This window comes from Chiloscyllium plagiosum, unplaced genomic scaffold (assembly GCF_037043375.1).
Source record: "Chiloscyllium plagiosum isolate Xiang-an unplaced genomic scaffold, Cpla_swu_hap1 HiC_scaffold_9, whole genome shotgun sequence".
Taxonomy (NCBI): domain Eukaryota; kingdom Metazoa; phylum Chordata; class Chondrichthyes; order Orectolobiformes; family Hemiscylliidae; genus Chiloscyllium; species Chiloscyllium plagiosum.
Genome location: NW_028270147.1, coordinates 13,412,026 through 13,438,583, shown reverse-complemented (window position 1 = coordinate 13,438,583; position 26,558 = coordinate 13,412,026). Strand labels below are relative to the sequence as shown.

At 44.1% G+C, this 26,558-nt stretch overlaps 1 protein-coding gene across 1 annotated transcript in view; it reads right to left on the bottom strand.

Annotated features, from left to right (window-relative positions):
- Positions 1–26,558, bottom strand: part of zzz3 (zinc finger, ZZ-type containing 3) — a 129,705-nt gene that overhangs the window by 32,413 nt on the left and 70,734 nt on the right. The window contains exons 3-8 of the mRNA XM_087990414.1: positions 26,121–26,259; positions 24,452–24,599; positions 23,379–23,506; positions 14,523–14,594; positions 8,935–9,036; positions 6,629–6,724 (exon numbers count right to left, since the gene is read on the bottom strand). Coding sequence (XP_087846540.1) covers positions 6,629–6,724; positions 8,935–9,036; positions 14,523–14,594; positions 23,379–23,506; positions 24,452–24,599; positions 26,121–26,259 — 685 coding nt within the window. The remainder of the gene's footprint in view (positions 1–6,628; positions 6,725–8,934; positions 9,037–14,522; positions 14,595–23,378; positions 23,507–24,451; positions 24,600–26,120; positions 26,260–26,558) is intronic.

The following is a 26,558-nucleotide window of genomic DNA, read 5'->3' as shown; positions in this document are numbered from 1 at the left end:
CACAAATATTTAACTGCCCAGATTTGGCAACTGTGACCAATAATTCCCAAAATCTAACAATTGCAAATTCTTGGTTTTGAAGTACATATCTAATCCCCTTCTAAAGTTACTACCTAATCTGCTTCCATCAACCTTTTAAATAGTGCATTCCAGATCATTACAATCTAATGCATGAAGATAAATTTCATCTCAGTTCTGGTTCTCTTAATTTTGTTTCAATTATTTTAATTTGTATCACCCTAAACAGTAGTAAGATTTGCAGCTTCCTGGGGCTGTTTAAAACATCTTGTTTATTTTGGGCTGCTTTATTGGCAGAAGCTAAGAAGCAAATGCACGTGCTCAATCCTCATTGAGACGGAATAGTTTAAAAGGTGGTGAATTTGCCACTGACAAGTTTGGTGATTTTTTAATGCAGCTCTGTTATTTAGTTTTGTGTCCATAGGGACTTCAACTCACCCTCAGTTATGATTCAACACGATCATTAGTGCAAACAGGCTATAAATTTCAAACGAGGCTTTCGTGGACAATTATCGGATTATTGATGTGGTCAGAATCAGAAAATTAAATCCTTCATCATCTACAATAGAATTCATATAAACATAAAACAACCCAGAATTATACCTGAGCACCCACATCAATCAGTTTGTATAATTCACTTTGGCTCAGGCGACTGTGTTTGGTTCATTTGTTACAATGACAAGACAAGCATCTGTTTTATGGTGTGTGTCAGGAATAAGGAAAATCATTGCTTTACTTCCACTCAATAATTTTCACCAACAAATATTTTGGAAGATTAATGCAAAAGGATTAATTTCACATAACAATGCATTTTTACACCACCAAGCAAAAAAATAAACAGCCTGCAGTCTCAAACATGACAGTGTAGTTAATATTGTTAAGTGGCTGTGACACCACACTCCTCCCATTAGACAGTCTTTCGTAGCTGATCTACAGCAAGGAGTTGCAAATAGTTTACTTCAGATGTTCAACCTACAGGGTTATAAAACTTCCATTAGCATCATAGCACAAGTATTTTCAATTTAATGCATTCCCCTCTCATACAGCATAAATGTTGGTTTTCTCTTTAAACTGATATTCTTAGGAATTGTTTTGTTGAGTACAGATAAAAAAAGTTTAGATAAAATGTGTCATTTGCCAACAATACTATTTTTATTGTGTCAATATTAGATTAGATTAGATTCCCTACAGTATGGAAACAGGCCCTTCGGCCCACCAAGTCCACACCGACCCTCCGAACAGTAAGCCACCCCACCTCTGACTAATGCACCTAACACTATGTACAATTTAGCATGGCCAATTCACCTGACCTGCACATCTTTGGAATGTGGGAGGAAACCGGAGCACCCGGAGGAAACCCACGCAGACACGGGGAGAACGTGCAAACTCCACACAGTCAGTCGCCTGAGGCTGGAATTGAACCCGGGTCCCTGGCGCTGCGAGGCAGCAGTGCTAACCACTGAGCCACTGTGCCGCCCCACGGTAGCTTAATGGCAGGCTGGCTGCTAGTACTGTGTGGATCCCAACACAGTAAAAATAATCTTCATTCCATCCTTCTGAATAAATCTATCCTCAGAACCATCTATCTCCCCCTCTCTCTCACAAGCCTTCATCTTACATCAATCTACACAATTCACTTCAATCGCTCGATGATAGCAAGCTCCAAAGTCCCTGCATACTCTGGGTAAAGAAATTTCTTCAGATTTGGATTTCTTGGGGACCTCCAGTGTGGTCTTTCCAACAAGGGAACTCATTCTCTCTACAGACACTCCATCAAGTGCTTTATAATTTTAAACATCTATCACCCCTCAGCTTTCTTTTCTCCGAAAGGTACAGGCTCATTGTGTCGATAATTTCCTGATAGTGCATCATCCTGTACATCCTCTCTCAGAGCCTATACGTTTTAGAAGATGGTGACTAGAATTGTACATAGCTCACTAAATCAACATCTGATACAGATTTAGTATAGTTTTCTTATCTTCAATCTTCCCTCTTTGGAAATAAAGCCAGTGTTTGGCTTCAATTTTACAGCCTTGCAAACCACTGGTGCAATTTTAAATCAGTATTTACACTTTCTTTGTTCCCCTAGACTTGCACTATCCAAGTAATAAGTGATTTCTCTAATCCTCTCACCAATTCATACTAGCTCACATTCATCTGTGTTGAAATACTTGATCATCTTAAACTGCATATTTTGGGTCACTATTTTCTACTTTGCCTCTTTTACCTGTTCTGGTTTACTCTTATTTATTTCATTCATTCATGGGATGCAGGCATCGCTGTCTGGTTGCCTTTGCAAAGGTTTTTTTTTAAAGATTTGATTCCCTCGTGTGGAAACAGGCCCTTCAGCCCTCCAAAGAGCAACCCACCCAGACCCATTCCCCTACATCCTGCCCTAACTAATGCACTTAACACTATGGACAATTTAGCGTGGCCAATTCACCTGACCTGATCGTGGGAGGAAACCGGAGCACCCGGAGGAAACGCATGCAGACACGGGGAGAATGTGCAAACTCCACACAGACAGTTGCCCGAGGCAGGAATTGAACTCGGGTCCCTGGCGCTGTGACCACTGAGCCACTGTGCCGCCCGTGCCAAAGGTGGTGATGAACTGTCTTCTTAAATCACTGTGGTGAATTTGGTGTAAATATCCCCACAATGCTGTACGGGAGAGCATTCCAAGAACTTGACCCAGTGACAGTGAAGGAATGGCGATATATCTTCAAGTCAGGATGGGGAGTGACTTCGGGAGGAACTTGCAGGGGGTGGCGTTCCCATGTATCAGCTGATCTTGTCCTTCTAGATGGAAGTGGCCTTGGGTGGAAGGTGCTAAGGAGCTATGGTGATTTTCCGCAGGGCATCTTGTGGATGGTATACACTGCTGCTACGGGCAATCAGTGGTGGAGGGAGGGGATGTTTGTTGATGTGGTGCCAACCAAGTGCCCTGCTTTGTCTAGGATTGTTTCAAAGTTCTTGAGTGTTGTTGGAGCTGCACTGATCCAGGCAAGAGGGGTGCATTCCATCATATTCCTGACTTGTTCCTTGTAGATGGTAGCCAGGCTTTGGGGAGTCAGAAGGGGAACTACTCGCTGCAGTATTCCTAACTTCTTACCTATTCTTGTAACCATTACATTTATACGGCTCGTCTGGTTCAGCTTCTAGTCAATGATAGGATGTTGATAGTGGGATCATTAAGTGATGGTAACACCACTTAATATCAAGGAACAACGGTTTCATCAGTTTTCACAACAATATACCAGCATTTCAAGGCAATCAAAGGATAGAGGTGAATGGAGTGGCCATAACGAAGGACAAAGTGCTAGGGAAGCTGAAAGGTCTGAAGGTGGATAAATTATGCAGACCAGATGGACTTCACTCCAGAGTCCTGAAGGAGATAGCTGAGGAGATTGTAGAGGCAATGGTGATGATCTTTCAGGAAGTACTGGAGTCAGGTAAGGTCCCAGAGGAGTGGAAAATGGCTAATATAACACCCCTGTTTAAGAAGGAAGGGAGGCAGGCAGAAGACGGGAAACTATTGGTCAATTACCAAGACCTCAATGGTTGGAGGGAATCCAAAGAGGTTTACAAGAATTATCCTAGGGATGAAGGGCTTGTCATACTCTGGATCTGTACACAATGGAGTTTTGAAGGATGAAAGATGATTGGATTAAAACTTACAGAATACTGCGAGACTTGGAAGAAGTGGATGTGGAGATGTTTCCACTAGAAAAGACTAGGACCCCAGGGCACAGCCTCAGACAGCAGGGATGATCCTTTGGAACTGAGGTAAAGAGAAATTTCTTCTGCTAGGCAAAGGTTAATTGATGGAACTCATTGCCTCAGAGGGCTGTGGAGGTCAAGTCACTGAGATATTGAAGACAGATAGGTTCTTGAGTGATAAGGGGATCAAGGGATACAGGGAGAATGCAGGAGAATAGGGATCATTTATGATCGAATGACAGAACAGGCATGATGGGCTGAATGACCTAATTCTGCTTCAGTATCTTATGGGTTAGAGACTATTGTTGGAGATGGTTATTGACTGGTATACGTGTGATTTGATGTCACTTGCCAGTTTTCAACCCAAGCCTGGATATTGTCCAGATCTTGTTGCTTCCGTGTCTAAGCAGTTGTGACTGATGCTGAACATTGTGCAATCAGTGAACATCCCCACTTCTGACGGTATGATGGAGGGAAGGACATTGATGAAGCAGCTGGACCTATTACACTATCCTAAGAAACCAGAAGGCTCTTTTGGCGCTCTGGTAGCACCCCTACCTCTCGTCCAAATCCCACCTGCTCCAGAGATGTGTCATAACATGCCTAAAGAGATTAATTAATAGAACTGACCCTGAGCAACTTGTGCAGACATGTCCTAAGCTAACCTGAAACAGTTCGACCATCTCCCTAAAGTGATTCCAACCAGCAGAGAATTTTCCCCAATTCCCACTGATTCCAGTTTCTCCAGGACTTCTTGATGCCATATCTTGGCGAGGGGTATGGCAAGTCTGGACCGCATCTTCATTTTACCAGTGCTGTTCCCTTCTATGGTGCGTTATCTGTACATATAGCAACTCCACCTCACATTTAACACTATCCTTTCCAAACTGCAATGTTTAATTCCCAGTCATGATTGTTCTGTAGATATGCCTCATTGATCCCAAATCATCCAAACACAATAACCTCCCCTGCTTTATTGTAAGCATTGTGTACATCACTATACAGACACTGTTAACTCATTTTTAATCAGAGCTTCTCTCACTATTGGCAGCAATACCCTCCTTTACTTTATTATTTCCATTGCTCTCCTGCCCAATTTTGGTTAATAATTAGGCTGCTCACATTGTAGTAGATGCCCCCTGCACTTCCAAATCTTAACTAGTTTAAAGACTTTTCCATCTTTGCAATTATCAATTCTGCCAGGAGATGGACTCCATCCCAGTTCAGTGTGGCCGATTCCATCAGTAAAACTCCTGCCTTTTGTCTCCTTCTCAAGAAGGATGTAATTGCATTGGATGCAATTCAGAGGAGAGTTATTGGATCGATATCTGATAAGTGGGCTGTCTTGAGGGAAGCAGACAGACTGGACCTGACTACACTGATGATTAGAGGAGAAACTGAGGACTGCAGATGCTGGAGGTCAGAGCTGAAAAATGTGTTGCTGGAAAAGCGCAGCAGGTCAGGCAGCATCCAAGGAGGAGAATCGACGTTTCGGGCATGAGAAACATCGATTCTCCTGCTCCTTGGATGCTGCCTGACCTGCTGCGCTTTTCCAGCAACACATTTTCTACACTGATGATTACACAGTGTGGTTCGACTGGATTGAAGTGTATGAAATCCTGAATGGCTTTGACAAGGTGGAAGTGGAAAGGATATTTGCTCTTGTGGGTGGAACTATGGGGCACGGTCTTAAAAATTGGAGGTCACCCTTTTAGGACAGAGATGAGGAGAATTTTTTCCCCCTCTTGTGCACTTTCTGAATCCCCTGCTTAAGAAGGCGGTGAGGCAGAGAACCAAAGATCACCGCCCAGAGATAACTACACTCCAGGTCCTGCTTTGTAACTCAGAGTGGGTATACCCCTAACATACAATGCCTACCTAAAGAACCACCTCCTAATGCAAATTGAAATCGAAAGAACTGCAGATGCTGTAATTGTAGAAACAAAACCAAAAAGTGCTGGAAAAACTCAGCAGATCTGGCAGCATGGAGAAAGTGAGGACTGCAGATGCTGGAGATGAGAGCTGGAAAAGCGCAGCAGGTCAGGCAGCATCCAAGGAGCAGGAGAATCGACGTTTCGGGCATAAGCCCTTCTTCAGGATTCCTGAAGAAGGGCTTATGCCCGAAACGTCGATTCTCCTGCTCCTTGGATGCTGCCTGACCTGCTGCGCTTTTCCAGCAACACATTTTTCAGATCTGGCAGCATCCATGGGGAGAAAATAGAGTTAACGTTTCAGGTTCAGTGACTCTCCTTCGGAACTCAAAGTTCAGCCAAGCTTATTGCCAACCTTTAGGAATGGATACGGGGCACCAAAAGAGAAAATGCTGGAAAATCTCAGCAGGTCTGGCAGCATCTGTAAGGAGAGAAAAGAGCTGACGTTTCGAATCTAACTGACCCTTTGTCAAAGCTTTTCTAGATCTGCTGAGATTTTCCAGCATTTTCTCTTTTGCTTTCAGGTTCCAGCATCCGCAGTAATTTGCTTTTATGGACTTGGGGCAAGTGCTCTTATGCTTGTCCCAAGGTAAGAAATTCAAATGATGTCAGGAATACCAGAGCAGTACCTTTAATTCCACAATGGGAACATTAAAAGTATTTTATTCTTGTAAAGTATTCAACCTCACAAGCTTAGAATTACAGGGCTTAGAACATCTGATTGAGAGAATCAAAGAGGGCCCAGAGAGCAGTACAAGTGTACCACCTAGTGGAGCAATTAAGGAATTGCAGTAATGGCATTTATCAAGTTCACATTGCCTTAACAACCAACCGCAGGAGGGTGGAAGCTCACAGAAACTAGGGAAAGTTAGTTTGCGTAAAAAGAAAACAAAATAACAAATGTTAATGAGAGTTGAGGAAATGGCTACACATTAACCGCTATGTTTTATGCACAATACCTTTTTTGAATGCAAGTACAAGTTCGGTGTTCTGCCCGGAATAGGGATTCCAGCTTTAGCTAATTTAATGAAATACTTCTGCACTCTGCTGGCAACCTGGAGGAAAAGACATGCACAAAATAACCAGATGAAAATAAATATTAGTACTGTTTGGGGGGGGGGGGGGGGGGGGGGAGAAGGAAATAAAAAGGCTAAAGTTTCAGGCATGGCAGCTCATCAAACTCAAGAGCTCATATTTTTCTAATTTGCCTTTCTGTTGTACCAGGGAAGTTCATATTCATTACAGTGTGTGCAAAAATTTGATCATTCAAGACTAGTTAAGGCTTCTATTTAATGTGGCAGTCAACCTCAGGAAATACCAAACACTTTAGAAAATTAATCACTGCTGTATCATATGAAACGGCAAATTCCTACCAACACAAATTAAATAATAATGCATTTAATGAGGCTAGTTTGAGATGAATATTATCCAAAACTCTGGGGAGAACTGTGCTCTTCCTCAATTTTCCTGTCTACCTAAAAAAAAAGCAGAGGCTTAGATATATAATTCCAGGAGGAAAATGCTTATTTAATAAAGCAATTATGAACAAGAAACTAAAAGCCACTGAGTTGCTGAACAAAGAGCTCACAGCTCCTTGAAAGTAGAATCACAGGTAGGTAGGGTAATGAAGGCAGCGTTTGGTATGCTTTCCTTTATTGGTCAGAGTATGGAGTACAGGAGTTGGGAGGTCACATTGCGCTGTACAGGACATTGGTTAGGCCACTTTTGGAATATTGCATGCAATTCTGGTCTCCTTCCTATTGGAAGGATGTTGTGAAACTTGAAAGGATTCAGAAGAGATTTACAAGGATGTTGCCAGGGTTGGAGGATTTTAGCTACAGGGAGAGGTTGAATAGACTAGGGCTGTTTTCCCTGGAGTGTCAGAGGCTGAGGGGTGACCTTATAGAGATTTATAAAATCATGAGGGGCATGGGTAGGGTGAATAGACAAAGTCTCTTCCCTGGGGTTGGGGAGTCCAGAACTAGAAGACATAGGTTTAGGATAAGAGGGGAAAGATATAAAAGAGACCTAAGGGGCAACTTTTTCACGCAGAGGGTGGGTACGTGTATGGAATGAGCTGCCAGAGGAAGTGGAGGAGGCTGGTACAATTGCAACATTTAAAAGGTATCTGGATAGGTATATGGATAGGAAGGGTTTGGAGGAATACGGGCCGGGTGCTGGCAAGTGGGACTTGATTAGGTTAGGATATCTGGTCGGCATGGACGGGTTGGACCGAAGGGTCTGTTTCCATGCTGTACATCTCTATGACTCTGAGAGAGGAGTGTTTTAATAGGCTACTCCACAAAAGCATTAAGAGTCAATCATGTAGCAAGTGAGTGAAGTCACAAGGTCAGATGCAGTGAGATGATACAGCCCCTGTGCCCTGCAGGACTGTGATCTGCTTTAAGGTTTCAACAACAATCCAGCTGTATGCGTCATCGTTTTTCACAGATTCATAGAATTGTTATAGCACAGAATGTGGCCATTCGGCCCATTGTGCCTGTACTGGCTCTGGAAAGAAGCATCATCACCTATTTCTAGTCTCCTGCTGCATGCCCATCTCCTCCTGCATGCCCATATCCCTGCGCACCATTTCTATCCAAAAGATCCTCCAGTGCCCCTCCTGAATGTCTCAACTGAAGCTGTCTCTACCAATGTTTCAGGCAGTGCATTTCATAACCTAAATTCAACCTACAAAAAATTCCCTCCCCACCATATTATCCTTGCTTCTTTAAATCTATGATCTCTCGCTCTTGTTCCTATTACGAGCAGGAACAGCTTGTCCCGATGTATCCAACCTGCTCATGAATTTGAAAATCTCTAATGAAATCTCCTCTTAGGCTCCTTCTCTCCAATGAGAAAGTTCTAACTTCTTTTGTCTGAAGCCAAACGAGAAGCATATCATATTTACTGAATTCAACTTCATGGTAGGACCTGGATTGAAGAATCCCAAATTATTAATTTAGTACAGTTAACAATTACACTTCTGCATCCATCTTGAACTACCAGACCTAAATGTGACAACATTATATCAGCAACTTCCCAGGTGAATTAAATGAAAATATGAATGGATCTCCAGACACTGATCCGAGGGGCTACAGGGTATGCAGCTATGCAAGAAAACACTTGCACATACGATGATAAATTGGATTTTTGTTCCAATGGATATTTGCAGAAATACACCGAATATCAGTAAATATGATAAGATGCTGATTAAAAATAACAACCCTATACTCAAGACTGCAACACTGCTGCTGATCATTACCTGTTTAGCAGTCCGGTTGCCTAATTTATCCGCTATCTTCTGCCAACGTCGTGTTTCCACTTCTTCCGGGGGATATTTAAGGAGCAGTTCCTCTAATCGTTTCTTTGAAAACAAACCAAAAAGGTACAGGGCGGGTCAATATTCAGACAACATGCAGCCACTGCATTGGCTTAGATAAGGTTGGTGATTTAAGTTAAGAATTTTCTGAACTGCTTACACAGTCCATGTTTTCATAGGAGCAAGTGTGTGGAAGTGGCCACAGATTTAATCCTTAGAGACAGGGCACAAAATGGGAAAACTGCAGGCTGTTCACATTGCATTACTAACAGAACCCGCAAAATGGAAACTGAGGAACCCAGAGAAAAAAAAATCGAAGACTTCAGATTGATTAATTAGATTCCCCACAGAGTGGAAACAGGCCCTTAGGCACAACAAGTCCACACTGACCCTCTGAAGAGTAACCCACCCAGACCCATTTCCCTCTGACTAATGCACCTAACACTATGGGCAATTTAGCATGACCAATTCACCTAACCTGCACACCTTTGGACTGTGGGAGGAGGAAGCCCATGCAGACATGGGGAGAATGTGCAAACTCCACACAGACAGTCACCCAAGGCTGGAATCGAACCTGGGTCCCTGGTGCTGTGAGGCAGCAGTGCTAACCACTGAGCCACCATGCCGCCACTGAGCAGCCTTGAACACACTTCTGGGCAATTAAGATTTTCTTTCTATTCAAAAGTTGAAAGAGATTTTAAGACAATACATTGAAACACTAAGCATAGAAAATAGGAGCAGGAGGCAGCCATTTGGCCCTTTAAACCTTCTCCACCATTCATCACGATTATAGCTGATCATCCAACTCAATAGCCTAATCCTGCTTTCTCCCCAAGTGCTATCTAGCCATCTCTTTAACACAGTCAAAGTTTTGGCCTCAACTCCTTCCTGTGGTAATGACTTCCATAGGCTCACCAAGCTGTGGGTAAAGAAATGTCTCCCCATCTCCATCCTAAATCCTCAGACTGTGATCCCTGGTTCAGGACACATCTACCAATGGGAATGTCCTCCCTTATATCCATACATACATACACATATAAAAGCAAACGTAGATTTCTTTGGTGGCCAACACCTTCAATGTCATAGGACAGTCTCAACCAAGATTAGTGGGATGATGAAATAAAAACAGGCAGAAACTCAGCAGGTCTCGCAGGGGAAAGAAAACAGAGTTAACGTGGACTCCAGTAAAACTCTAGAGTACAAAGTCCCCTTAAAAGATTGTTCTTAAAAACAGAAAGAACAGTCTTAACCAATTTGAAATTTCATCTGTAATTTCTCTCCACAGATGCTGCCAGACCTGCTGGTTTTCCCAGGAATTTCTATTTTTGTCTCTGATTTCCAGCATCCATTGCATTTTTTAGTTTTATTACTGCCAGAACTGTTGAGTTTCTCCAGCACCCAATCTATTTGACAACGGAGGACTGGGAAGCTTTTAAAGAACAACAGAGGATTACTAAGAAGGAAATACGCAGAGAAAAAATGAGGTACGAAGGTAAACTGGCCAATAATATAAAGGAGGATAGTAAAAGTTTTTTATAGGTATGTGAAAGGCAAAAAAATGGTTAAGACTAAAATTGGACCCTTGAAGACAGCGGATATTTCTGTGTATAATGCAGAAGTTGCAGGATCAGTTCATTCCTAAAAGGAAGAAAGATCCTAGGAGGCGGCATGGGTGGCCGTGGCTGACGAGGGAAGTTAAGAAACATATAAAGTTAAAAGAGAAAAAGTATAACATAGCAAAGATAAGTGGGAAAACTGAGGACTGGGAAGCTTTTAAAGAGCAATAGAGGATTACTAAGAAGAAAATACGCAGAGGAAAAATGAGGTACGAAGGTAAACTGGCCAATAATATAAAGGAGGATAGTAAAAGCTTTTTTTTAGGTATGTGAAAGGCAAAAAAATGGTTAAGACTAAAATTGGGCCCTTGAAGACAGAAACAGGGGAATATATTACGGGGAACAAAGAAATGGCAGAAGAATTGAATCGGTACTTCAGATCTGTGCTCACTGGGGAAGACACAAGCAATCTCCCAGAGGTAACAGTGGCTGAAGGACCTGAACTGAAGGGAATTTATATTTGCCAGGAATTGGTGTTGGAGAGACTGTTAGGTCTGAAGGTTGATAAGTCCCCGGGGCCTGATGGTCTACATCCCAGGGTACTGAAGGTGGCGGCTCGAGAAATCGTGGATGCTTTGGTGATTATTTTCCAGAGTTCGATAGATTCAGGATCAGTTCCTGCGGATTGGAGGGTGGCTAATGTTGTCCCACTTTTTAAGAAAGGTGGGCGAGAGAAAGCAGGAAAATATAGACCAGTTAGTCTGACCTCAGTGGTGGGAAAGATGCTGGAGTCTATTATAAAGAATGAAATTACAGCACATCTGGATAGTAGTAACAGGATAGGACAGAGTCAGCATGGATTTATGAAGGGGAAATCATGCTTGACTAATCTTCTTGAATTTTTTGAGGATGTAACTCTGAAGATGGACGAGGGAGATCCAGTAGATGTAGTGTACCTGGACTTTCAGAAAGCTTTTGATAAAGTCCCACATAGGAGGTTAGTGAGCAAAATTAGGGCGCATGGTATTGGGGGCAAAATACTGGATTGAAAGTTGGTTGGCTGACAGGAAATAAAGAGTAGTGATAAACGGCTCCATTTCGGAATGGCAGGCAGTGACCAGTGGGGTACTGCAGGGACCAGTACTGGGACCGCAACTTTTTACAATATATGTTCATGATATAGAAGATGGTATTAATAGTAACATTAGCAAATTTGCTGATGATACTAAGCTGGGTGGCAGGGTGAAATGTGATGAGGTTGTTAGGAGATTACAGGGTGACCTGGACAAGTTAGGTGAGTGGGCAGATGCATGGCAGATGCAGTTTAATGTGGAATAATGTGTGGTTATCCACTTTGGTGGCAAGAACAGGAAGGCAGATTACTACCTAAATGGAATCAATTTAGGTAAAGGGGCAGTACAAAGAGATCTGGGTGTTCTTGTACAATGAAGGTAAGCATGCAGGTACAGCAGGTAGTGAAGAAGACTAATAGCATGCTGGCCTTCATTACAAGAGGGATTGAGTATAGAAGCAAAGAGGTGCATCTGCAGCTGTACACGACCCTGGTGAGACCATACCTGGAGTACTGTGTGCAGTTCTCGTCTCCAAATTTGAGGAAAAACATTCTGGCTATTGAGGGAGTACAGCATAGGTTCATGAGGTCAATTCCTGGAATGGCGGGATTACCTTACACTGAAAGACTGGAGCGACTGGGCTTGTATACCCTTGAGTTTAGAAGACTGAGAGGGGATCTGATTGAGACATAAGATTATTAAAGGATTGGACACTCTGGATGCAGGAAACTTGTTTCTGCTGATGTGAATGCCGAACCAGAGGACACAGCTTAAAAATACGGGGCAGACCATTTAGGACAGAGATGAGGAGAAACTTCTTCACCCAGAGACTGGTGGCTGTGTGGAATGCTCTGCCCCAGAGGGCAGTGGAGGCCCAGTCTCTGGATTCATTTAAGAAAGAGTTGGATAGACCTTTCAAGGATAGTGGAATCAAGGGTTATGGAGATAAGGCAGGAACAGGATACTGATTAAGGATGATCATATTGAATGGTGGTGCAGGCTCGAAGGGCAGAATGGTCTACTCCTGCACCTATTGTTTATTGTCTATTTTAACTTCAGGTGCAACACTGGCTTTAAACTGCAGCTGATCTGAGGGTCCACATACGTGGTGTGGCCACAAGTCTCACAGGTCCACATTGATTAAAAAAGAAATTAGTGGGAACTCTGTTTTGATACTGACCATCTGTAGTATTTTGCTTTTATCTGGAGGGATTGTACTTTGAGCCAGGGGCATGTCATAAACCAGGGCGGCATGGTGGCTCAGTGGTTAGCACTGCTGCCTCATAGCCCCAGGGACCCAGTTCAATTCCAGTCTCAGGCAGCTGCCTGTGTGGAGTTTGCACATTCTCCCAGTGTCTGCGTGGGTTTCTTCTGGGTGCTCCAGTTTCCACCCACAATGGCCCAATGACATCATAAAATCAGACATGCTTGAACTAACCTTTAAATGCAAACTCCAGGGAAGAATGTGACTTAATTACATCAGATTTTCTCAGCTTTCATCTAGATTTCATGTTTTCACACCTATTTGTTTCACCTCAGTTATATTTTGAGATGCAGCATGTTATTACTTGGTAAGAGAAAGATACAGGCGACACTCAGAGCCAGGGAAGATTGAGGCGCTCAATCAAGGCAGCAAGAAACTGAAAGAGCAGCAGAATGGAAGAATTTACAACTGCTGCAAGTGAGAGTCCAAGCATTTTGGGGGACACTTTCAGTGCTGATCCTCATAGTTAAAAATCACACAACACCAGGTTATAGTCCAACAGGTGTATTTGAAAGTACAAGGTAGCTACCTGATGAAGGAACAGCACTTCAAAAGCTTGTACTTCCAAATAAATCTGTTGGATAACAACCTGGTGTTGTGAGATTTTTAATCTTGTCCACCCCAGACCAACACCAGCACCTCCATGTCATGATCCTCATTATGATTAGGACTCAAGACTAGAATATGATATTGGCAGTAGATCAGCGGTATTCGATTACTTTGGTACAGATAATTGGTGAAAATAGTCATCTTAAATGTGTTGTGTGTGTAGTTAAGTATTACTGCCGCCCTTACAGGAGCCCCTGAATATTCTCATGGGGACACAATATATCAACAGCATACATGCACATCTCAGTATTTCCTGAAAAACATCGAAAAATATAACAGAGATTGTACATCAAGAATTCTCACCATTTTGCTTCAAGGATGAAGAAAATTTTAATGCAGTCTTATGAAATATTTAGTATTTCAACAAACACTTAAAATAAAGAGAGCGCTATTACAGATGTTGCCTTTCGAACTGACGATGAAATTTTCAGAGTATTAACAAACACTGAGAAAAGAGGTGTAGACGCAGACGTTATCCTGAGGATTTTGAAAATGACACCAAGGGGTCAGAGAGAGAAAATAAATTCTTTGTGAAAAGATATACTGAATTAAAATTTTTTGGGAATTTTCATGTGTTTCATATTTTCTGGGATGAAAAATTGTTATCAAAAACAATTGTGTGGAATCGTGCAATTAGGTGAATTGTGGATTAAAATCTATTGAATATTCACCAACTGCCTGTGGTGTGAATATGCTGTTTCATTAAAACATTTTAATTTTTAAATCTTATTTTTAACTTTCATCTTGGTTTCAATCCAAACTGCACTCCACCTTCAAAAGGGGTGCCTTATTCTGTATTATATAAGCTCTCACTGACAACGACAAAATATGTACTTCAAAAACAAATTGTTTATTCTCCTTACTAAATGCAGAGTAACAAGCTGCAAGTTTCAAGCAGAGAAAATCAACTCAGATCCTAAAACAACTGATGGTACAACAATTATGGAAGACCTTTTCCCACACTTGAAGCTTTATGCTCTTTCTACTTTGAATTCAATGCCATGTTATGGTGAGAATTAGAATATTTACCTGTTCTTCTACACTCCAAAGCTGGTTAAATGTCTCTGACTTGGAGTCGTCACAGATTCTCCCTCTTATTACCTGAAAGAATGCAAAGAAAACATGTAATTTTTCTCCCCTTCAGAATGTTATGGACCAGACAGGACCCCCTCAAAATATTTTCAGAAGGTAGCCTAGACCCTAATTTTTTCTTATTTTAAAGGCAGATGTGAAGTGGATATTCCAGGTGGGATGCAGCTGGTCAGACCACTCAGCTTCAAGCAAAACAGAATTTATTTAAAGACGAACAAAAGAAAACTGAATTTAGAACAACTTAAAACAATCTGATACAGTAACAATGACTGATTAACTGTTCCAAAACAGTAACATCCCATAAACACACCCCTTAGCAAAAAGGTAAATTCAAACATGGATTCTTACAGGCAGGAGGGAACAACATCCGAAGAGATCTCAGGAGAAAGTTAGAGGAGCTCTTTACGGGAGCCTGCAACTCCCCTGGACTCTTGCATCTTGTGACTGTTACAGCTAAAAGAAAACTAGAAAACACCTGAATTGGGCAGAACCGGCCATTCCCCCTCCATTACTGAACTGTTAAACCTACACCCACCCCCACCTCTCCAGACTCTTCGGCACCTCTGCATTTATGACCTCTCTCCAAAAGGATTATGGTAAACTAACCTTGTTAAAGTGACAGCATCATCACAAGAATAGAGTACTGTAAAATGTAAATCAGTTACATTTTTGAAGTCGGATGAGTGAATTTATAATATTCAATCTGAGGTGTAGTAAATTATTCCCTGAAATTATCCAATGTCCCGCCCTGACCATCTAATTTCAGCCAACTTCCAAGCTAAATGTCCAGAACATACATTTTTTGAAAGTAATACAAACCCCATCTGCCTTGACCGTAGGAAAAATCTGAGAAAGGTCCTAATCAGGAATCATTCGTATTATTTCCTTAACATAGTTTAAGGTGCCTTACAGAAGTGTAAATAAGCTGAAAAATGTGTTGCTAGAAAAACACAGCAGGTCAGGCAGCATCCAAGGAGCAGGAGAATCAATGAGAATAAGCCGTTCAGGATTCCTGAAGAAGGGCTTATGCCCAAAACGTCGAGTTTCCTGCTCCTTGGATGCTGCCTGAATTGCTGCGCTTTTCCAGCAACACATTTTTCAGCTCTGATCTCCAGCGTCTGCAGTCCTTACTTTCTCCTAGAAGTGCAAATAAACTGAGATACTTTAGTGAGCTACCTGAAAGCTTAAAGAAAAAAGGTAGGCTTGAAGGAACCTCTTAAAAGGAGTGATTTGAGATGGGAGAGTTGATAGCAAGACCATTGTATAGTAACAAATACTGGGGATGCACAAGAGACTAGATTTAGAAATATTAAAATGAATGAACTTGACAAAACTGAACAAGGCTTTTATTTTTTACTGACCACCCCCAAAATCTGTTAACACGTTCCCAGAATCTACTATCTTACAAGGTCAGTAAATAGCATCATCCAGTAATTCTCAATTTCAGACACACTTAATTCATGATTATAGTTTCTGCTAAACAGTACAGAACTCCAACAGACAGAATTTCCTGTCTTTGCTAAGGGCATTTTCACTTAAGTTATACTCAGGAAAATGCAAAGAGATGGATATGAAAATGACTTGCTGTACAAGGAAGGTCTGATAAGATCTGGAAATAACTACTGGAGGGACACACCCAACCTCCACATGGGCCAAGCGATTAACAGCCAGCAATGCACACAACCCACCAGTATTTTGGATTGGATGTTACTTTTTGAAGACAAGGAAACTCTGCAAATACTTCACACTTGGTTAGGTTAACACTCCCCTGTGCATCAGAGTTTGAGCGTTCAAGCATCATTTGCAAGACTTGAGCACATCTCCTGGGCTGGCATTCCAAGAGTGTTCCAATGTTGGCAGTGCCACCTTTCAGAGAAAGAGCAGTACAAAAGCTCTCAGAGACCTGCCAACCATTTATCCTTTAATCACAATTACCACAACAAATTATCTGGTCATTGTCAGACTACAGCTTGGGGACTCTGCTGTGTCCCCCAGCTGTCACATTTCCGACATTACAACACAGATACATTTAAGCTCTAAAATGCAACATGACATCCCACGAACTTGAGAATTCAGGTGAGTTAGTCTCTCTCCATAAAGTGTGAACAGTAAAGACCATTTTTTAACTTTTTTTTTTTAAAACCTTTCAAACAAAAGTGAGTGCCCCCTCAACCCCTTTTCAAACCATTAAATACAGGAAATAAAGGAAAACGAAAATGCATCTTTTCACAGAATGAATTTTTTTTTAATCTTTCCATTATATCTGGTAGTGCCCTCAGGGATTTTGATGGTGCTGATTCAATCGTGGTAGATATGAAAATGATTTGCTGTACAAGTCTCCTCCTCCCCCCCGCTGGGGACGGGGTCTCTCCCCCTCCTCCCCCCGCTGGGGACAGGGTCTCTCCCCCTCCTCCCCCCGCTGGGGACAGGGTCTCTCCCCCTCCTCCCTCTCGCTGGGGACGGGGTCTCTCCCCCTCCTCCCTCTCGCTGGGGACGGGGTCTCTCCCCCTCCTCCCTCTCGCTGGGGACGGGGTCTCTCCCCCTCCTCCCTCTCGCTGGGGACGGGGTCTCTCCCCCTCCTCCCTCTCGCTGGGGACGGGGTCTCTCCCCCTCCTCCCCTCCGCTGGAGACAGGGTCTCTCCCCCTCCTCCCTCTCGCTGGGGACGGGGTCTCTCCCCCTCCTCCCTCTCGCTGGGGACGGGGTCTCTCCCCCTCCTCCCTCTCGCTGGGGACGGGGTCTCTCCCCCTCCTCCCCCCGCTGGGGACGGGGTCTCTCCCCCTCCTCCCCCCGCTGGGGACGGGGTCTCTCCCCCTCCTCCCCCCGCTGGGGACGGGGTCTCTCCCCCTCCTCCCCCCGCTGGGGACGGGGTCTCTCCCCCTCCTCCCCCCGCTGGGGACGGGGTCTCTCCCCCTCCTCCCCCCGCTGGGGACGGGGTCTCTCCCCCTCCTCCCCCCGCTGGGGACGGGGTCTCTCCCCCTCCTCCCCCCGCTGGGGACGGGGTCTCTCCCCCTCCTCCCCCCGCTGGGGACGGGGTCTCTCCCCCTCCTCCCCCCGCTGGGGACGGGGTCTCTCCCCCTCTGGGGTCGGGGTCTCTCCCCCTTCTCCCCCCGCTGGGGACAGGGTCTCTCCCCCTCCTCCCCCCGCTGGGGACAGGGTCTCTCCCCCTCCTCCCCCCGCTGGGGACAGGGTCTCTCTCCCTCCTCGGGGACAGGGTCTCCCCCCCTCCCCCCCCCGCTGGGGACGGGGTCTCTCCCCCTCCTCGGGGACAGGGTCTCTCCCCCTCCTCGGGGACAGGGTCTCCCCCCCTCCCCCCCCCGCTGGGGACGGGGTCTCTCCCCCTCCCCCCCCCGCTGGGGACGGGGTCTCTCCCCCTCCTCCCCCCGCTGGAGACAGGGTCTCTCCCCCTCCTCCCCCCCGCTGGGGACAGGGTCTCTCCCCCTCCTCCTCTCCGCTGGAGACAGGGTCTCTCCCCCTCCTCCCCTCCGCTGGGGACAGGGTCTCTCTCCCTCCTCCCTCTCGCTGGGGACAGGGTCTCTCCCCCTCCTCCCTCTCGCTGGGGACAGGGTCTCTCCCCCTCCTCCCTCTCGCTGGGGACAGGGTCTCTCCCCCTCCTCCCCCCGCTGGGGACGGGGTCTCTCCCCCTCCTCCCTCTCGCTGGGGACAGGGTCTCTCCCCCTCCTCCCTCTCGCTGGGGACAGGGTCTCTCCCCCTCCTCCCCCCGCTGGGGACAGGGTCTCCCCCCCTCCTCCCCCCGCTGGGGACAGGGTCTCTCCCCCTCCTCGGGGACAGGGTCTCTCCCCCTCCTCGGGGACAGGGTCTCTCCCCCTCCTCCCCCCCGCTGGAGACGGGGTCTCTCCCCCTCCTCCCTCTCGCTGGAGATAGTTGATTCCTGGCGCTTGGTGCGGTGTGTGCGTTTCTTGCCACTTGTCGACCTCAAGCCAGAGACAAAACCTTGTCCAGGTTTTTGTGGCTTATAAAGTCAGAGTGCTTCGATGTCTGAGCAATCACGGGTGGTGAAGGACACTGTACAGTCATCCACGGATAACTCCACTTCTCACCTTGTGGAGGAGGGAGGGTCATTGAAGCGGTTGGGGATGTTTGTACCTGGGTCACTGCCCTTCGGGGCTCCTGCAGGTCTGTAATGAGTTTGATATGATTCTACTCTAGTAATTACGGCCATCGTCTGGGGTGTGGTTCCACCCAGCGGGAAGATTTTCTCTGGTTCCCTTCAATTCCGTATTTGCTGCCAGTTCTTGAAGCCATAATCTGTAAAGGGATGCCTTCATGTCAGGGGCAGCCACTCTCACCACCTCTGGAATTCTGCTCATTTTCTTTACACTTTTGGAAATGGATTGCAGTGAGGTTAGGAGCTGGGTGACCCTGGAGACAATCACAGCCTCAGAGAGCATCCATCCATGCCTTCATCACTTTGTTGGTGATTTAGAGTGAACTGGTAGGGCGGTTTGGATTTATCCTGCTGTTTGTGGGCAGACCATGCTGAGGCAGCTTTCCACATTGCCAAGTGGATCTCAGTGTCATGGCTGTGCGGGAACAGTTTGGGACGGCCGGGTCTGGAGCACAAGTCTTCAGTGCTGTTGCTGGATTGGTGTCAGGGTCCCTCGCCTTTACAGTGTCCACTCCCTTCTGCTGTTTCTTGGTACAGCGTGGAGTGAATCAAAGTGGCTGAAGGCTGGTGTTTGCGATGCTGTAGACCTTGAGAGTAGGCAGAGATGGATCATTCACTCAGCATGTCTGGTTGAGGTTAATGCAGGTGCTACAGCCTTGCCATTTGCACTGGCACCCTGGAATATCCTACCATCAATGAGGGGATATCTGTGGAACCTCTACCTCCTGTTCATTCTTTGGTTGCCCACCACTAGTCATGATTGGGTGCGTCAGGGCCGCTGAGCTTTCATCTGATCCACACTGCAGAGTTGCTTCTCCCTGGTCTGTCACCTGCGGCTTGCACAGCTTGACAGTGAGGGTAGTCCTGCGTTGTGGCTTCACTAGTGTGGCACCTCATTTTTGGATGTGCCCGGTGGTGCTTCTGGCTTCTGCCCTCCTTCAATCTTCATTAAACTATCCATCTGCACAGGACATTGGAGAGGTGACTTTTACAAGAGCATGTACAATTCTGGTCACCCTTCTATAGGAAGGATGTTGTTAAACTTGAGAGGCTGCAGAAAACATTTACAAGGACATTGCCAGGACAGGAGGATTTGGGCTATAAAGACAGACTGAGTAGGCCGGAGGAGGGGGCAGAGGCTGAGGGTTAACCTTATAGAGGTTTATAAAATCATGAGGGACATGGATAGATGACTAGCCTACGGTGAGCGAGTTCAAAACTAGACAGCATAAGAAAGGAAAAAGATTTGAAGAGGACCTGAGGGGCAACCTTTTCATGCAGAGGGTGATGTGTGTATGGAACGAGCTGCCAGAGGGAGTGGAGGAGGCTGGTACAATTACAACAGTTAAAAGGCATCCAGATGGGTAAATGAATAGGAAGGGTTTAGAATGCTGGCAAATGGGACTAGATTTATTTAGGATATCTGGTCAGCAAGGACTGGTTGGACAAAAGGATCTGTTTCCATGCTGTATGACTAAGGGTTATACCCGAAACGTCGACTTCTCCACCTCCTGATGCTGCCTGGCCTGCTGTGTTCTTCCAGCCTCCTACCTGTCTACCTTGGATTCCAGCATCTCCAGTTTTTTTTGTCTTTATCTAAAAGCCTACAGGAATTTCAGCCTCTGAAATATACACACTCCAAGCCAAAACTAAAGATCTGGCCTATTTAATATTGCAAATTTCTTGGGACATAATGCCACTACAGAAGCCTACCTCCATGAATGGAGCTTGGGATTCAGACGGAGGTGCATCCTTGCTGACCCTAGAGATGACCTTCTCCTGGCCTCAACATACTAAATAGCAGAAGATGGAGAAAGTTAGCCCCTTATGTCACAGTACAAAACAGGGCTTAGTCCAGTTTTGAGGTGAATCTTCAGTTACTGTTGCGCTGGATGACCTGCCAATATTGGAGCTAACATGGAAATGAAGGTTACAATCAATCAGAACACTGCACTGATGCAAGACAGTGCTACGTCACTGACTGTTCAGTAACAGTTCGATTTTTCTACCTAACCCAGCATAATTCCAGCATTAATTGCAGTATATGGAGAGGGAGAATTCAAACTGTATGGTGAATAATAATTTACTGCAGTGATTGCACAAGCTGTAAGCAAACAGCAAATTACAGATGGGGATGATGAATACCAACATCCTTTCGTTACCAAGCACATTGCATTTTGCAGCAATTTCCAATTCTGAAGTGGACAATCATGATCACTTCCCATATCCACAACTCTGTGCAAATAATTTACTGAGACTGGCACATAGTATTCAACACGGCTGCCAATTCAAGCCTGATCTTGTTTAGTCTCTGAAGGATTTGCTCATGTGGAGCAGAAGCACTGTCAAGTGGCCCGCTTCTGTGCTGTAAATTCTATCTAATAGAAATTTATTTGAAAAACACAAATACAGAAAACAAACATTTACGATCGAGCAAACATTGCACGTACTATTTAATGTGCACCATTACTTCAGTGGATTTAGCGTTTCTTGTTTTATTTTAGTCTTGATAAAAAAGGTAACAATTCTCATTTCAGGCACTCAATCACAAGCTAGCACAACTACTCAGGCGGCAATGCTTCTTCCATGTTGTTCCAACAATGGGGCAAGAATAGGTTACGGGTAACAGGAGAAATTGTAAACCCTTTCTTTGTAACCTGCATACAGTTTTGCAGCATTGAGCATGCAGAGAAAATCTTAGCTCAATCTACTTCTACTCGTCTGGACTATGTCGGCCCAAATAGGTTTCTATGTAAAAACGGAAAAGACTGCAGATACTGTAACTCAGAAACAAAAGCAGAAATTGCTGGAAAAGTTCAGCTGTTCTGGCAGCATCTGTGGAGAGAAAGCAGAGTTAACATTTCAGGTTGAATGACTCTTCCTCAGACCGGCTGAGCTTTTCCAGCAATTTCTGCTTTTGTTTCTGTGATGAATCTACATATGGATTTGCTTTTTAACACATTTAACTCGAATTTTAAGATAGCCTGGCATTGTTTTGAGCAGGAAGTCATTCCTATTTACCCTGTCACTGCTTCAGTCCGACTTCAAAATCAACAACAGATGCTGAGCTGGTAAGTACGCGAGAGGACATGACCCCACACAGCAGCTTTCCAAAAATCCGAGTGAAGGAAACTCATGACTTATGTAGATTGGAGATTTTTCTCCCCAAGAATTCTTTAAAAAAAATTCATTCATGGAATGCAGGTATCACTGGCTGGGCCAGTATTTGCTGTCTATCTCCAACTATTTTCAAGTTGGTGGTGGTGAGCTACTATATTGAATTGCTGCAGTCTTTCGGGTGTAGGTACATCCACAGTGTTGTAAGAGAGGGAACTATAGGATTTTAACCTTGTGACAGTAAACGAGCAGTGATTCAGTTTCAAAAGAGGAATGGTGTGTATCTTGAAGGAAAACGTACAGGTGGTGGTGGTGGTCTCATGCATCTCGGTGTCAGAGGTCCCAGTTTCAGAAGGTGTTGCTGCAGGTAACTGGGTAGGTTGCTGCAGTGCACCTTGTACATGGCACACACACTGCTAACATTGTGCTTCAGTGCAGAATGCAGGGAACAATGGTGATGGATTGAGAGCCAATCAAACAGGCTGCTTTGTCGTGAAAGGTGTCAACCCTCTTCAATGTTGTAGCAGCTGGAACCATTGAGGCAAGTGGTGAGTATTGCATCACACTACTGACTTGTGCCTTGCAAATGGTGGACAGACTTTGGGGAGTCAGACAGTGAGTTACTCTTTGCAGAATTCCTTGCCTCTGACCTGATCTTGTTTATATGGCTAGTCCAGTTCAGATTCTGAGCAATGGTGCTCCCGGGTTGTTGCTATTAGGGGATTCAACAGTAATAATGCTGCTGAAAGTCATGTGTGCGCATGTGCACGTGTGCGCATGCGTGTGGGGTAGAGCTAGGTTCTCTTTTGTTGCAGCTGGTCACTGCCTGCCTCTTGTGTGATGGAAACGTTACTTGTCTCCTATCAGCCCAGGCTTAGATGTTGTCCAGGTTTTACTACACATGGAAACAGGCTCCTTCAGTTTCTGTGTCGCAAACAATGGTGCTAAACACGGTGCAATCATCAGCGAACATCCCCGCACCTGACCTTACATAGAGCAAAGTTCATTGATGAAGCAGTTGAAGATGGCTGGACCTAGGAAGCTACCCTGAGGAACTCATGCAGTGACATCCTGGGACTGAGAAAACTAACCTCCATCAGCTACAATCATCTTCCTTTGTTAGATACAAGATGAACCCGCAAAGAATTACCGTCCACCCCAATTCCCACTAATTCCAGTTCTGGGTGCCACACTTGGACAAATGCTACCTTGATGTCATAATGATGTGGATTATATTGCAAGGAGGAGGGTTATGTACAACATTGTAAACCTGTAGCAACAACACTGTAACTGCAAAGCAATTCTGCTTCTTAATAGCTCAATAGAGGAAAGATGCATGAATTCAGAAATAAAGTTCAGCACAACACTACACCAAATTACGACTCCCAGTCAGTTTGAGCATTAACTGAATTTACAGTTGGTGCAAGTCCAAAAGCATTTTACAATGACTTTCAATTTGCATTTCTTTATGTCTTTGAAACCAATATTTCATTGTGATGAAGAATTAAAACATTGCATCAAATGAATTAATTTGCATAATTTTCCTCACCTGTGCACGGCTGTTGATCATTACTTCTGGGGCATCACTTGAGGGTAAAGTTGAAGAGTAAAAAGAGGATGACGCCGACTCTGCGTCCTTCTTGGAATCCATGGGACTTTTTGGTCTCACAGGCAAACCTAACCCCATTGAGAAAATCCAAATTAGACAACATATAAGTTCTGTAAAACAACTGGACTTGTAATTTTGTGAAGAAAATGTTACCTTCAACATTACCAAACATTCCAAAATGCTTCAAAGGGACACAATAAAACAAGATATTACCACCCAAAATATTACAACAGAGGACCAAAAGCTTGGTTAAAGAGGTAGGTTTAAGGAGTGTCTTAAGTTACAAAAAAGGTAGAGAAGCAAAAAGGTTTAGGGTGGGAATTGCAAAGTTTAAGAGCCCAAGAGCTGAAGGCATGGCCGCTACTAGCACAGCGATTAAAATCAGGAATAGTCAAGAATTACTTTGGAGGGTAGGGGCAGATATGGAAAGGATTGTTGAGCTGGAGAAGATTACAGGGGTGGGGAGGGGCTATGCCAATGAAGGATCTGAAATCAAGGTGAAGTGTTTTAAAATCAAGGTGCTAACTGGAATCTACTGTTCGTGAGCAAATTCTAGAGTGAACGGTGCAAGAAAGAAGATGAGCAGCAGAGTTTTGGATAAGTTCAAGTTTAGAGGGTAGAACACGGAAAGTTAGACAGGAGTGCATTTAGAAAGTTAAGTCTAGACATACCAAAAGCAATGATGAAGATTTCAGTAGCAGGTGAGCTGAGACAGATTTGGAGTCAGGCAATGCTACAGAGGGTGAAACAGACAGTATTACCGACTGTGTGGAAGGGATCTAAAAGGGACACCAGAGTTGAAAACAGTCAGATTCAGCCAAAGACAGTTGCCAGTGTGAGAAGGATTTGGTAACTAAGGAGCAGAATTTGAAGCAGGGACCAAAAACAACGCATATGTTTTTCCCAAAATTTACTTGGAAAGAAATTTCTCAATATATTTTCTTCATCCACATTAAGATCTGAGGAGGTCACATAGCAAACCAAATGAAGAACACAATCGTACAAATATGTACCTTTGTCAAAGACGAGTTTTAACCTCCGTGTGTTGTGTTTCTTATTTCTGTATTCTTTCTCAAAATTTCCTAGCCCAGACGTGTAATGGTCCCATGGGATCTGAGGCAGCTGGACCACTCTTTGTGGACATGGAAAACCCATGTCAACCTACATTACAGGCAAGGTTAAAGCATTAAAATCCATCCACATTCAGTGTATCAGATTTTACTTTTACTAGTTTCTAGTGAAACAAGCGCTCAGTAAAAAAGTGAAAAGTTTGAGGGGTTTTAATTAAGTGGATAGAGAGAGAAACTGTCTCCATTGGAAGAGGGATCAGATTTAAGATAAATGACAACAGCAGCAGAGGGAATATGAGAATTATTTTATTTACACAGCAAGTTGTCATCATCTAGAATGCACTGCCAGAAAGGATAGTGCAAGCAGATTAGACAGCAGCTTCCAAAAGGAATTGGATACATACCCAAAATAGGAAAGTGCTGGACAATAAGGAGCATACAAGAAGACAGGATTACTTGGATAAGACAGTCAGCAAAGGCATGATTGTGGCAAATACCATTCTCTATCAAATTTTATGCTTTCTAACATTATTCATTGAAATTTTCCATTTCAGATCACTGTTACAGAATTTACATGAGTTTATAAAAGCTTGAATCCACAAACTGTCTAGCTATTTCTGCCTGGGAATGATTCTCTAGCTCTAGGTACTTATTTGACTTTCAGTGCAGCTCTGATTCATTCAGCTGGGACAAAGGGGCTGCAGGAGGTTAGCAGTAATGGATAATAATGAACTATTCCGAGGGCATGAAATCAAATCATCTCAATACACTGTAAAGCTGAATTCAATAAATCGGCATCTGAAGATTGCCATTAAAAGTGTCAGACTACCTTAAAAACTCACTAAAGAAAATACCCAAACAAGTGCAGATGCTGGAAATCAGAAACAAAATCAGAAATTGCTCAAGAAACTCAAAGGTCTGGCAACATCTGCAGAGAGAAATCAGAGATAACATTTCAGGTCTAGTGACCCTTCTGCAGAATGGCAATTTTTGTTTTTATTAAAAGCCCAGTATATTACTGAAGCCCTTCAAAAAAATCAGAACCTGCCACCACTGCCTGCTCTGTCTGCAGTTTCACATCACATGGCTGGCTCTTCACACTATTTTCAGATTGGTTCTAAACATGTCCTACGATCCCAGAGCTCAGGTGAAAGGAGTTCTTCTGCCCATTTGATCTTATCTGCAAGCAACCTTCAAGTTCCCATCACAGCTTTGCAATCTGATCAATAACATATTTGCATCTCTGACAATGGAGTAACGGCTCCCCATCACAGCAGAGTGACAGAGTCGTTTCTGCATTCAGTGTAGTATGGTGGGGTCAAGGCCCAGAGCACTCTGACCACATTCTGCAAGTCGTCACCAAATTTTCGAATGCAATAATGTACCTGTACGGCTGTCTTTGTTTCCTTCTATGTTAATAACTTGTAAAATAGCCTGACAGCCAATGGGAGAAACCAACACAAAGGATAGTCTTCACTCACCAGATATGTAATTGTCTAGCTCAGTTGGGAATCTTAGTGAAAATACAGATAGAAAAAAAAGGAAAAAGAGGTCCTTACTACTACGACTCCAAAAAACAGAAAACACACTTAAGGACCTGACTATGACTTACCTGCTGTTGGAGATTTTCCACAAAAGTAATGGGCTCCTTCAACCCTTCCTTCTGATGTCTGCTTAAACATTCCAAGTCTTGAATAGCTTGGGCTCGCTGAGCTTCCAGTACAGCGATGGTCTGTAGCAGCCTCTGGTAACTGAACAAAAAAAATCAAGTTATTCTGAAGAAAGCAAGAGCGACACTTGCACAAGTTTAAAACATGTAACTTGACCAAGAAGTAGAATGAGGTTCCCCTCTTTGTATATATTAGCAAGTACCGTGTACAGACATCGAATTGAAATGGCTTTGAATTCAACACAAACTGACGGCAGATAAACAACTTTGTTATTTACTTATTCAACTGTTAGGCTGTTCTTAGATAGTTCCAAGTAAAGAAGCCCACCGAATCTCAATCTTAATGCCAGTAATCAGACCTTCAACACAGATCTTCAATCA